The 14,698-nt window shown below is 36.1% G+C and overlaps 1 protein-coding gene across 2 annotated transcripts; it reads right to left on the bottom strand.

Moving 5' to 3' along the window:
- Positions 1 to 3,638: 3,638 nt before the first annotated feature.
- On the bottom strand, positions 3,639 to 14,690 carry LOC126824853 (uncharacterized). 2 transcript variants are annotated; one of them, XM_050554253.2, is made up of 9 exons: positions 14,498 to 14,690; positions 13,583 to 13,670; positions 11,877 to 12,007; positions 10,694 to 10,785; positions 10,032 to 10,181; positions 9,556 to 9,676; positions 8,471 to 8,585; positions 6,393 to 6,503; positions 3,639 to 4,984 (listed from the first exon to the last, which is right to left on the bottom strand). In XM_050554253.2, exons 2-9 carry the CDS (start codon positions 13,641 to 13,643, stop codon positions 4,797 to 4,799), a joined length of 969 nt encoding a protein of 322 aa, XP_050410210.1. In that variant the 5' UTR covers positions 13,644 to 13,670; positions 14,498 to 14,690; the 3' UTR covers positions 3,639 to 4,796. The 2 variants fall into 2 exon arrangements, with proteins under 2 accessions (XP_050410210.1, XP_050410220.1); XM_050554263.2 differs by lacking the exon at positions 14,498 to 14,690 and adding an exon at positions 14,466 to 14,485.
- Between the last annotated feature and the right edge of the window lie 8 nt (positions 14,691 to 14,698).

The following is a 14,698-nucleotide window of genomic DNA, read 5'->3' as shown; positions in this document are numbered from 1 at the left end:
AGCTCAAAATATTGAGTAATTTGCACGTGAACGTCAAAACTGCTTATCCGGACACGTAACCCTTTTAAGATTTCGGGTCAATTTTTTCGTTTGGTGGCCTGATAATCGATTCCTGTTCCATTAGAGATCTATAATGAATGACCTATGTGCTGTACTTGATAATGAAAGGTAAATTTCACCTAAACATTATTTTTATAAAATAATACAGCTTCAATTTAAAATCATTAATTACTATTTACCATTCGTTAACCTTTGATGGTTTTAGAATGAATGGATGTATAAAATTGGTTTTTGGGGTCTTACTTTTCTACACCAAACAATTTATTGACGGTGCAAAAAACAAAAACCATCAAAACAAATTTAGCATGATGATAGCCTACTTTGTTTTAGGAAATTATTTCCCTCCCCTTATAACCCGTACCACCCGAATCTAAGCTCTGGCAGCGATGACCTCCTGGAACTATGGTGAGAAACCTAGCGCCTCAAGTCATGTTAACAGCTGCTAATTATTAAACGATCGTGCAGGGGCGGACATGGGCTCGGATTTGGTCCCCATTGGAAAACAAATTTGACATATATTTTTTGTTCAAAATAACTAAAATTCATCTTCGCATCCACTGAAAAGTGATCTGTTCTTCACCGCGTGACGGGGGCCCAAGGATACCAGTTCGTCGGAGGACCAAGAGCTATCCAGCCCACCCCCTGGATCTGTGGTTCAGAAGGTTTGAGTCAGTTGGTCTAGGGAGCAGAGGTTCCGATCGTTTCGAAAGTGCGTTACAAACCTGAATGTGGATCTCTTTTAAAATAAATCAACATTAAGGACAATTGAATGGGCATATATAACATTAAACATAATACTCACCACAATATTAGGAAGTTGTTGTTTTGGTCTTCCCATGTTTCTCTTCTCTTAAACTTTTATACAAAATATCGCTCCCAGGACTCAACTGCTTTAAACCCACTGAACCACCTACTGCCCATTATATAGTCTTCTGTTTCGGGTTATTTGTAAATTGTTTTTGATTACTTTTATTCAGATGGTGTACCTAAAGATGTTTTAAAGTTTTTAGAAAAAAAGAGGTGAAAATATTCAGCCATTTTCTAAGATTCTCATCAGCATTATTCAGGCAGTGATGAAAACCAGTGACAAGATTTATGCTCATTCTGACTTCAGGAAAGGAGGGGTGGCTGCAATATGCGCAATACATGAATCCAATATCAGATGAAAGCTTGCTAGAATCTATTTCCCAAGACTTTGAAGTGTTATAAACCAATTAAAAATCCCACTCATGGCATATTCCCTATAAAAGTGCATCTATTATATTACTAATTCGATAACTGGTGAATAATGAACAACAAACTAGTTCGTTGTTAGTTATTCGCCAATATGAAAAAGCTCATTATTCAGGTAGAAAGACAGATTTTTAGAATCTATGGAATCATCGGACATGGGTTCATCATGTGTAGCATTGTCATCACCAACTCATATAGCGTTGAGCACAGCTCATCTTTCTTTTATTTTATCCAAATCCAAAGGTATACAACAGACTATGTGGATGTGACTGTGGTCAACTACAAATACGTGTTACTGAGCCAAAACATCTAGCGAAAGAAAACAAGAAGATCACTAAAAAATTGAATGTGCCCACCGAAAAACTGTCATCAACCATCCGAAAATGCCAGAGAGCTACCGACAGCCGTCCCTTAAGAAACAAATAGGAACAGTAACGTTGACTTTTATAACCATTAATTGTCGTGATCCCTGATCTATATAAAATCTCACGAACACATATATATCATGATATTTTATATAGATAGAAAAAGTTAATCCCCTACACTATAGATTGGTGGCAATCACAATTAGTTTTAAGATCACCAACGGAGATAACTCTAGCACTCAGTGTTACAGCCATTATTTATGTTACTATAGTAACTACGGTGAAACTATGAAATGAGGTTTAACGTCCTACTGTTCTGCTCCGAACTGGGCTAATGAAGACGGGCATACGCCATACAGTGTGCTATGAGGGAAATTTTTTGCGGACAGTGGCACTACGGTCTACTCTGTCAATGGATCTTTTACGTGCACGCCAGTGTGTACATGGGACCTCAGTTTTTCGTCCCATCCGAACGACCAGACAGCCGTCCTTGTCAGGCCCTCCGTCCTGCATCAAATATAGTAATTACAATGTATCGAACACTTATACATTATGATATGTTAAATGATAGAACAGGTTAGCAATTCACAATAGTCTATGTGCAATTATTCTTACGATCACCACAAGATTTATCATTGACCAACAGTAAAAGGGGAATAACTCTAGCACTGACTGTTAAAGCCATTATTTCTGTTGCTATAGTAACGTTTCGAACACTTATATCTTATTATGATATGTTGTATATACATAGAACAAAACAGTATCGCAACAACCGAATGTTTATGCGCTTATTACGTAAATAAATATATGCTAAACTGAAATGACCCTACCAGTGAAAGATGCCAGTAAGACAGATTGCGCGATAGTTTGGTTCCCATTCCTCGATTATTGAGAAGAGATCATATCTATTAGACGACCAGTCTTGTCACGTGATCATATAAGGCTGCACGACTAGCAGGGCGACCTTCGGTTATCGTGATTTCTTGACTATGGTCATAGTTGTCCGCTCTCCACGTCTGACAGACGACCCATGGTGTTACATTTGTTATTGACCTGTATCAGTCAGTTCTGTGCACTCGGTCTCACAAATTTCCCCGCCTCTATTATTGAACTCGATAGAATAACTCTACATTCTCTACTTAAACTTCAGTTTGTGTCTTTTTTTACTGTTCAATGTTTCCCCTGGGGAAGTCCAGGAAGACTAAATAGTCCCCAGAACATTAGTAAGTTGGCATTCCTGATTAAAAACTAGCACCATATGGAAACTTTTGTCGCTGTATAATGGGTTAAAATGATTAAAGATACATTATGGGAGATTAGATAAAGAGCTAGCAGTTCTTCACTATAATAGTTACAAACTAGGTAATGTAAAGCGAATTTGATGAAAATTTCACTCAAATTGATCCACTATGAACCGAGAATTAAGCGATTGAAATTTCGGTCTAGCCGCGATCATCATTACTGAAGTCGGTACGACAAAAACATAGTATCGATTATCCATTTCATGATTAAATCATGAATGAAAGTTGAGCAGCAAATCGGATCATAATCCAATAAATATCGCAGGCTAGCTTTGACATCGAGAGTTGATTATGGTCTGGATAAGTTAATAAGAAAAAAAAAACCACGAGGTTGGACAGGCGAACATACTCCTTGTCACGTAGAACCGGGGATTCGAAACCACACCAGTTGACTCAATGACTGGCTTTATGATACAGCGCGCGCGTGCTAACCATTCGGCCATCCACCCCGCAAGAGAAAACTAGTGTCTAGTGACGGGCACAGATTCACTTCCAAGATACAAAACAAGGACAGTACGGATTGGCGGTGTAGCATCCGAAACAAGACTACCACCTGTCCGATTGTCACCAGAGAACGAGCCGGGTCGTACAACTCCAACACCGATCACTGACACGCCTCAGAACCAGGGATAATGACAGCTGTCAAGGTTCAGGCCAAGGTAACCATTTTATTAAAATACTACAGCATCAATATTACTAAAGAATTTATTTATATATACATAAAAAGTAAATGTATTTAAAATATCAAAAAGTAAATCTATACAAATCTATTTTTTAGTTGACAGTAAAGGCTGTTATGAAGCTCTTCGGCCCAGCCCAAATTATTGTAGATAATATACTATCTGAGAAAGGACCAAGATATATTCACGAGTAATTGATATAAATTATAAATATTCGATAAAATTCACGAGTATTTGATATAAATTATGACTATTTGATATAATTCACGACCATTTGATATAGTTCACGACTATTTGATAAAATTCACGAGTATTTGATATAGTTCACGACTATTTGATAAAATTCACGAGTATCTAATAAAACTCACGACTATTTGATATAATTGACGAGTATTTGATATAAAAGTATTAATTTTAAATTAATCTTTATTACATCAATATTTAATTAAGTAATCCAGTTATTTTTTTTATTATACATTTATTTCATTTTAATTAATTTCAATATTAATCTTTTATAAATTGTTGATGTAATAAAGATTAATTTAATATTAATACCCTTATAAATTGTTGATGTAATACATTCTTTTATAAACTGTTGATGTAATAAACAATAATTTAATAAATAAAGAATGGTCCGAGTTGTCATGGTAGACTATTATATACATTTCTAAAAAAATATATTGTAAGCTTCGATCACTACAAGAAAAAGTACCAAATGTTAAAATAATATATATTTTAGTTCTTCGGGATCACCCTGAATCAAGGCCCACTACATGTCTCACTGGTCAACTATTATATATATATTGTAAGTTCAATCACTAGAAGAAAAAGTACCGAATGTTCAAAAGTCAACTTCCCAGGTAAAACCAGACCCGTAGCTAGCTGGAGTGCAAGAGAGGTACGTTGGTCGTTGGCTTCGTATTGTGTCCAATCGAAAGGGCGGTAAAGGTGCCCATTTGGAGAAACGATTTATTCTTCCCCAATGGACAAAGGTACCATTGATTGCGCCGATTATTTCCAAGGGAGGCAGCTGTTCCAGTTGTCCCCCGCTAGCTACGGGCCTGCAAAAATATTTCTTTTTTAGCTTTTCGGGGTCGCGATAAATAAATAGTCACCCTGAAACAAGAACAATAGTTCAAAATGAGGAAAAATCAGCTTCATCTGATATTGTAATCACGTATTGCGCATATTGCAGCCTTCCCTCCTTTCCTGAAGTCAGAATGGGCATAGATCTTGTCACTAGTTTTCATCACTGCCTGAATAATGCTGATGAAAATCTTCGAATATGGCTGAATGTCTTCACCCTTGCTTTTTAAATAGCTTAAGACATCTTCAGGTACACCATCTAATTAAAAGTAACAAAAAACACACAATTTAAAAATAGCCCGAAACAGAAGACGGTATATAAATAGGCATTGGGTGGTTCAGTGGGTTTAAAGCAGAGTATTGGGAGTCATGTAGCAGAGTATTGGGAGTCAAGTTTTCTATAAAAGTCTTAAAATATATATTTTGGTTGTAAAATTATCCCAATCCCCCCCCCCCAACACACACACACACACATATCCCTTACGTCATGGGAGAATCACAACATCATCTAACTATGTTAAGTTGATGTTATATGCCATTTTGGATATTCGCATTTAAAATTTAAAAAAAAATCCACATTCAGTTTTGTAGCTGATTCTCAAAACAGCTCGTTAGACCCACTGAACCTTCCGATCCACAGAACCAGGGGTTGGCATTATAGCCCAGAGAGAGATAGAGAGAGAGAGCGAGAGAGAGAGAGGGGTGGGGTTTAACGTCCACTCAACACAAACTGTGTCATTTCGGGACTAGCATATGGTTTAATTTTTTTATTTCAATAATTCGCTTGCGCGTAGGGGTCTTTAGCAGTGGGAGGAAACCGGAGGATCCGGAGAAAACTCACGAGGTTGGACAGGCGACCCTACTCCTTGTAACGTACAACCGGGGAATCGAAACCCCGCCAGTTGACTCAATGACAGACCGTATGATACAGCACGCGCGTGCTAACCATTCGGCAATCCACCCCCCCCCCAATATGGCCATGGTTCCTCAGATCAACTGGTATACTTGGAGAAAAAAATATGTCAAATTTGTTTTAAAAAGGGGGCCGATGGGCCCCTGACCGACGGTCCGAGGTCCTATCCGCTCCTGCAGACGATCGTTTAATTCACAGCTATTCACGTACTTGAGCCGCTCTGTTTCTCAGCACCCTGAGATCATATGGGTCAGAACTTTATTTTCGGGTGGTACGAGTTATGGAAGGGAGGGTTTTTGGTGGGTTTTTTGGAACGTCATTAGCTTTGTTGCTGCAGAACAGAAAGGCGTTAAATCCCATTCCCTATGTTGAAAATGAACTGAAATGGTGCTTCACGTCCTACTGTTCTGCACCGACTGTGCTAATGAAGACGGGCATACACCATACAGTGTGCTGTGAGAGAAATTTTGCTCGGACAGCGGCGCTACCGTATACACTTATATCGATTTCCAATTGCCAAGGGATCTTTTACGCGCACGCCAATGTGTACACGGGCCCTCGGCCCTGCACCAATGACAGAGATGAACCACACCGGACACCCCGATGAATTTTTTCAGCCAACGCAAAGGTCGAACACGGGACTACCAGGTTAGCGAGTCTTACCCACCAAGCTTTCCTGCATGCGTTGACTAATTATATAGACACCATGGGTTAACTAATGGTATATAATGATTAATACATTGTCGTGTATTACCTTCGCACTCAGTAAATTCGGGATAAAGTTGATGATGTAACCTTGGTTTATCTATAGCAGGTGTTAAATTTAAATCAAAAAGCATCACATTAGCTATAACTTCTGCTACACCTTCAAAGGAAAAAGAAAGGTAAAGGGTGGTTTGAAAAGAAAAGGGTGGTTATCATGCAAGATACGGTCCTAACTAAGGTTAACTGGTTAGGTTTAGATCTGGTACTAATTAAGTTGAACTGGTTAGATTTATATCTGGTACGAATTATGGTTAACTGGTTAGGTTTATGTCTGGTGCTAATTGGGGTGAACTGGTTATGTTTAGATCTGGTACTAGTTAGGGTTAACTGGATAGGTTTAGATTTGGTACTAATTAAGTTGAACTGGATAGGTATAGATCTGGTACTAATTAGGGTGAAATGGTTAGATTTATATCTGGTACGAATTATGGTTAACTGGTTAGATTTATATCTGGTACTAATTAGGGTGAACTGGTTAAGTTTAGATCCGGTACTAATTGTGGTGAACTGGTTAGATTTATATCAGGTACTAATTAGTCTGAACTGGTTAGATTTATATCCGGTACTAATTAGGGTGAACTGGTTAGATTTATATCTGGTACGAATTAGGGTTAACTGGATAGATTTATATCTGGTACTAATTACAGTGAACTGGTTAGATTTAAATCTGGTACTAATTACAGTGAACTGGCTAGATTTAAATCTGGTACTAATTACAGTGAACTGGTTAGGTTTAGATCCGGTACTAATTAGGGTTAACTGGTTAAGTTTATATCTGGTACGAATTAGGGTTAACTGGATAGGTTTAGATCTTAGGATTATATACTCCATATAGCAAAAAAAAAATACAGGCTGACAAAAGAAATGAAATGAAATGGAATGGGGGTTTCAAGTTCAACTCCTCTGCACCGACTCGGATAATAAAGACGAGCATATGAAATGCTGCGTGCTACGAGAGAAATCTTGACCAGGTATAGAGACACAAAGGCCTACTATCATGTCGAATTCCAACGTTAATAGACAAGGCACCGGATAATTGTGTCAAGTAACCGACTAGACGCTGTTACTAATCAGGCATGTTCTTGCTCATGGATCTTTCCCGGAATAACCGGGAGCGAACGCGACTCCCATCCCTGATTTAGCGAACCCTACCTTACCCACTGAGCCACCAAAAGTTTGATAGACAGCTTAATTTACTGGTACAAATCCATTATCAATATTTTTCCAGAGGAAATAACACGCCGATTTTGAGCAGACGAGACGACAAACCATTTGCCGTCGACATGTTGGCGTGCACGTTAAACATTCCTTGATAGTTCGAATTCTATAAAGACTAAATAGAAACGCCATTGTCCGGGAAAAATTCTCCTCCCTAGCATTACACATTATCATAGAAATCAAATAGATCACATAATCAAATATCCGGACAGAATATATCCCTCACAGCGCACAGAATGGCTGTCTTAATTATTTCAGTTGGTGCAGAACAATATGGCGTAAAATCCCATTTCTGGGGCTTGGTTGACCGAATGGTTCAAGCGTGGGGTTGTATCATAAGGTCTGTTATTTAGTCAAGGAAAGAGAAATAAATGGGGTTTAACGTCCACTCGACACAAACTAGGTCATTTCGGGACTAACGTATGGTTTAATTTTATTTCAATAATTCGCTTTAGCAGTGGGAGGAAACCGGAGGACCCGGAGAAAACCCACGAGGTTGGACAGGCGACCCTACTCCTTGTCACGTACAACTGGGGAATCGAAACCACGCCATCCAACCCCCCACTGTTATTTAGTCAAGTGGCGTGGATTCGATTCCCTGCATGTGCGAGTTAAGGATTAAGGTCGCCTGTCTAACCCCAAGGTTTTTTTCTGGGTCCTCATGTTTCCTTCCATTCCTAAAGACCCCTACGCGCAAGCGAATTATTGAAATAAAACTGAACAATATATTAGTCCCGAAATGATCTAGTTTGTGTCACGTGGACGTTAAACCCCATATCCCTATCTCTCTAAACCCCATTTCATTTCATTTTGATTGCAATAAAACCTAATCTAGGTTTAAAGGTTTACCTGATATAATTCTTGAGCCACCAGAAGCCCCAATAGCCATGATTTTATTCTTATTAGAGACTATAGTTGGTGCCATCGATGACAGGGGCCGTTTGCCTGCTATTAGTAGATTATTCTGATTATAAAAATAAAATTAAATTTATTACTGATATAGCAATATACATGACTACCAATTAAACAAAGCATATATTTTGGGCCACTTCAAATCGTTTTGTGGTATTTTCTATGTCAGTTATTTTCACTGGGCTTTAGATTTAATGTCGAACACTCATGTGGATTGTAGGCTATTAACGGGGCACAAATAATAACTCGGTGGATTAGGTGCTGCAAATAACTTACTAGGTTACTATATTAGGTGGTGCAAATAACTTACTAGATTACTATATTAGGTGGTGCAAATATAACTTATTAAATTACTGGAGTAGGTGGCACAAATAACTTACTAAATTACTGGAGTAGGTGGAACAAATAACTTACTAGATTACTGGATAAGGTGCAAATACTAGATTACTGGAATTGGTAATGTAAGTATAACTTACTAGATTACTATATTAGCTGGTGAAAATAACTTACTAGATCATTGAATCAGGTGGTGCAAATAAGGTACACGATCACTGAAGTAAGTGGCGTAAATAACGTAGGTGGTGCAAATAACTTACTAGATTACCGGATTTGGTGGTGCAAATACTAGATTACTAGAGTTAGTGATGTAAGTATAACTTACTAGATTACTAGATTATTTGATGTAAGTAACGTACTAGATTACTGGGGGTAGGGGCGTTGGATGACCGAATGGGTGGTGCAAACAATTTTCTAGATTACTGGATTGGGTGGTGCAAATAACTTACTAGATTACCGGATTCGGTGGTGCATAATTTATAGATTACTGGATTATGTTGTGCAAGTAACTTACCAGATTACTGGATTAGGTGTTACAAATAACTTACTAGATTACTGGATTCGGTGGTGCAAATATTTTACTAGATTACTGGATAAGGTGGTGAAACTAATAACTTGTTAGATTAGGAGGTAAAACAATAATTTTAGAACTAAAGATAAAAAAAAACTTTGACGATAACACTTACTGGATTAGGTGGTAGATTATACAATGAAGGGAGAGACGGGTTACTAAAATCAGCCATACTATTATTTAATATGATACCAGATGATGTCATAATTTGGGCGCCAAACCAAAGATTTACACTTCTACAAAACATAGAAATGATACACCACTAAAATTATTAGCCAGTTACTTCTGTAAGTAAGTGATTATACGTTCAATGTGTTCAAACTAGAGTTCTCCAATTTGATGAGTTTTTTTGTTCACTAGGAATAAGCCTTGCGATTTTTCAAGCTTATAGTGTGAACTGCCAACTCGTTATCGAATCTCCCATAATGTATCTTTAATAGTTGGCATTTTATGGATAGATGGTAGGAACACCACTATTTAGGCAACATTCACCGCCCTTCATACTTAGTCTCAGAATACAAAGGGTGAGTCTGACAATGTATTAACACAGATGTTCTGTAATTAATGAAGGAGACACAAATTTAGACTTACGTTGTTAAAGACACAGCCAAATCATCTGCATCAACTACAGAAATATGTGTAGTACCACCATTCTCAACAGGTTCATACTTGGCACTATAATACTCCGCAGGGTGACTTTGGTTATCTATTTTACTATGTAGAGTATTAGCATATTCTTTACTGAAAATATACATAATTATTCATAAATTATTACTGTATTCTTTACTGAAAATTAAAATAATAACTCATATAGTATTACTATATTCTTTATTGAAAATATAAATAATAACCCATAAAGAATAACCCATAACGAATATTATACTGAAAATATAAATAATAACTCATATTATAGTATTATTATATTCTTTATTGAAAATATAAATAATAACCCATATAGTATAACCATATTCTTTACTCATGTAGTATTACTATATCACTTACTGAAATATGAATTATAGCCCATAATATATTCTCAATAAAAACATGAATGTTTTGTTTAGTGTGGTCGTCCTATACATTCTGGTATGTTTGAAACAAATAAAGAGAGTCGTTACTGGTACTCAAGAAGTTACATGGTCCCATTCTGATAGCATTAATTTTAGGCTGTGGATGTGGTAATATTTAACTACATCTAGGGTAACATCGGTTCCAAGTCATAGTATCACTAAAATAAATAAAGAGTTAGAATTCACCTGATTATTTGTAACAATTTATTATTGACTGCTGTAGAGTTAAACGTTGGGTCACCCAAATCACCAAGATGAGCAAACGCAAACTTAAAAGCCTGGAAACACAAGACAATTAACTGTTTTAATACAGTAAAATTATACATGAAAATACAAACGAAAAAAGATGTAATGTTCTACTAATTACAATACCTTGATTGTTGTATTTGTTACTAATTAAACCATTTGATAGTATGTTTTACTAATTAAAATCACGTATTGCACTACCGATTACAATCACGTAACGTATGTTCTACTAATTACAATACGTTGATGGTATGCGTTACAATCCGTCAATATGATTAAAACACAGACCCTATTTCGTTTCGTTTCTTATAGTTCAAAATTTCGTTCTACGTGTCTTTACTACACTAAGATCTGGAAGAGTTGTAATATTACCGGCGTTCTGGTTGAAGTGGGGGATTAGCCAATGAAACGGTCTGTTACGGCGAGTTCTTGGCGTACGATGCACGGAACTGTGGGTAAACCACTAGAAACGTCAACGCTGATTGATTAATCAATATCTGACGTCATAGGCTCAAAAGTCGCCCGTACGACCCCTGACGCGACCTTCTAGTACAACCGGTCAGATCTTCATGTAGTGTAGGCCATCGATAGTATAAAAAAAAACGAAACGAAATATAGATCTGTATTTTAATCAGATCGGTATGTGTTTAATTTATTACAATCATGTAATGTTATGTTTAATTTATTACAATCATGTAATGTTATGTTTAATTTATTACAATCATGTAATGTTATGTTTAATTTATTACAATCATGTAATGTTATGTTTAATTTATTACAATCATGTAATGTTATGTTTAATTTATTACAATCATGTAATGTTATGTTTAATTTATTACAAGCATGTAATGTTATGTTTAATTTATTACAATCATGCAATGTTTATTACAATCATGTAATGTTATGTTTAATTTATTACAATCATGCAATGTTATGTTTAATTTATTACAATCATGTAATGTTATGTTTAATTTATTACAATCATGTAATGTTATGTTTAATTTATTACAATCATGTAATGTTATGTTTAATTTATTACAATCATGCAATGTTATGTTTAATTTATTACAATCATGCAATGTTATGTTTTACTTATTACAATAATCAGGTATGTTTTACTCACCTCAATCATCTGGTGATATGTTTTAGGGTCACTGACTGATGCAGGAGTCCAGTTAAATCCTTCCAGTAAATTTATCAATAATAACAAAATTGGTCCACTTGACGGTGCTTGAGTTGTACTAACATAACCGCCTGAAATATTATATACAAACAAAACAATCTACATATAATCATGAAACAAAATATAAACAATATCGCCCGGGGTTTTGCAGGTCCCATAATACGCTAATCAATAGCAAAGTACCACATGCTTGCTCTAAAATCAATGTCAACAAATCCAGCTGAGCAAGTTTAAAAAGCTCCTATTAAGAGTGTTTATAGATCCATAGAGAATTGTCACCTGTATCAGGTGCAAAACCTTTCAAATGCGTATGACAACTCCATGAGTTACGATGACAAATTCTTAAGATTAATATTAGGGTTCCCGCTTATGCCCAGCGTGAATAATTTCACAAATAAAATAAAACCAAGTACGAACAATCCAAACCATTAGACAAAATTCGAAGTCCTAAAAAACAAAAACGGTATAGGCAAAATAGTGTAATAAGGCAAAATAGTGTAATCAGCATATGGACTGTTCACCGTGTACAAAATACACGACAAACAGTGGTAACAGGTGTCCGGAAGAGTAAGCTTACCCTGCCTGACGCCACACCCGCCATAGCTGCATCCAAACTATTAGGCGAAATCTCGGTAAAATAGCGTGATTGGCCAATGGACTATCGGTATGCAAAATGCACGTGATGAACAGTGTTAACGATGTAGTAGACAGATATTATCAGGGAGATTGTATACACGTCAATTAAATATATCTAGAATAATAGCTGAGAGAGACATGTTATATTTACCAATCAAGTCAATATGACGCCCATAAAACTTTTTAAAGGTTTTAATAAGTTTAGTTCGCAAATATCCCTGTAGTTGAAGCTTAGATGACAAATGCCTCGATCTACTTAAAAAATCAGAATAAAATGAACAAGCTCTCGCGTAACGAATTAGTTGAGACACAAACACTCCATAAGCTGGTGATATTGGAATGTTACTACTAATAAATGGAAAGTTAACAATTGGAAAGTCAAAGTCATCACGTTTATCGTACAATTTAACACTAAGTTTATGGCAATTGTCAAAATCGAGACGCAGATCCCAGTAGGAAGCGTAATTGTCACTGTCAGTAGTGTTTTTAATTTCGAGCTCATCAGGATATATGAATTCTACATAATCACTAAATTTTGGATTATTCAGTGATAGTACATCATCGATATATCGATAAGTGAAATTAAAATGTCTGACTAATCGTTTATTGGATTTTACGAGTGCCTGTATGTAATCGGCTTCGTAGGAATAGAGAAACAAATCAGCAAGCAAAGGTGCACAGTTGGTGCCCATGGGGATACCTACCACTTGCTGATAAATTTCCCCTCCAAATTCAACAAAGATATTATCAATTAAAAAATCCAAAGGTTCCAATGAGCACTTTTGCAAGCTTTTGTCAAAATGTAAACGGATAGGTAACTCTGGAAAACAACTTTGACCTTTACAATTAGAAATTTGGGGAATTGGCTATGGTTCTTGCTTACCGTCACACTAAGTTTTAAATTATAGCATTAAGGACTTAGTACTGGCGACAAAGGCCATATCTTTTAAAATGATCATTCTGCGAGTATAATTACTGACAACAAGGGGATAGATAGACAAAATCGTTACCGTTAAATTCTGTTTGTATTATATCACGTTCTATAACTTTATATTGTTGTAAATCTTCCATACTTAAAATACCGCCAGCTTCTTCAACCTAGAAAACATAGAATTAATATTTAAACTATCAGCAGCATCTTCAACCTACACAGTATAGCATTAATACTTATAATACCAGCAGCATCGTCAACCTACACAATATAGCATTAATACTTAAAATACCAGCAGCATCTTCAACCTACACAGCATAGCATATTAAAATACTTAAAATACCAGCAGCATCGTCAACCGATAGAATACCACTGACTTCTTCAACCTAGAAAATATAGCATTAATACCAGCAGCATCCCCAACCGATAAAACATAGCATAACAACTTAAAATACCACAAGCATCTTCAAACTACAAAACATAGCATTAATATTTAAAATACAAGCAGCATCAGCAACCTACAAAACATGACATTAATACTTAAAATACCACCAGCATCTTCAAACTACAAGATATACCATAACAAATTAAAATCCTAACAGCATCAACAACCTACATAACATAGCATTAAAACTTATAATAAAAGCAGTAGCTTCAACCAACAAAACATAGAATTAATCTTCTCAGTCCCAGTGCTTCGCATTACATTTTAAAAAAAAACATCTGTTAAAAACCGTAGTCTCTAATATGTTAACAGGGCTATTAGGAAGGGGTCGGGCGCCGAAACGGAATATCGCAGAAGGCCGAATAAGAGCAGTTGATAGGAATACAAATGTATGGAATGCAAAGAATACAATAAAACCACAACTTGTAATATAGTATCAGCTATTTACTTACAGCTTGTATTATAATATCAGCTATTTACTTACAGCTTGTAATTATAGTAAAAGCTATTTACTTACAGCTTGTATTATAGTATCAGCTATTTACTTACAGCTTGTATTATAGTATCAGCTATTTGTCCTAAATAAAGTGCATCAGATCCCTGTTTTGCAATTACGTCCAATGTATCAGCTAAATCTGGGCGTCGTATAAAATCACCAGCCTGTAATACCACACCACCTGGAACAAACACTTCCTTAAGCTTGCCTTCGAACTTAGTTGGATCGACTTTAGTTTTCAATGAATTAGCTGT

Source organism: Patella vulgata, chromosome 1 (genome assembly GCF_932274485.2).
Source record: "Patella vulgata chromosome 1, xgPatVulg1.2, whole genome shotgun sequence".
In the NCBI taxonomy this organism is placed as follows: Eukaryota; Metazoa; Mollusca; class Gastropoda; family Patellidae; genus Patella; species Patella vulgata.
Note: the sequence above shows the minus strand (reverse complement) of the source record. Positions and strands in the feature narration are given on the sequence as shown.

What these genes read in the sequence shown, in the direction of transcription:
- LOC126824853 (XM_050554253.2), bottom strand. Translation starts at nt 13,643, where the DNA reads ATGGAAGATTTACAACAATATAAAGTTATAGAACGTGATATAATACAA. An exon ending in TTGGCTGTGTCTTTAACAAC is followed by an intron (nt 9,677 to 10,031) that starts GTAAGTCTAAAT and finishes TATGTTTTGTAG; the next exon opens with AAGTGTAAATCTTTGGTTTG. An exon ending in TGGCTCAAGAATTATATCAG is followed by an intron (nt 6,504 to 8,470) that starts GTAAACCTTTAA and finishes TTTCCTTTGAAG; the next exon opens with GTGTAGCAGAAGTTATAGCT.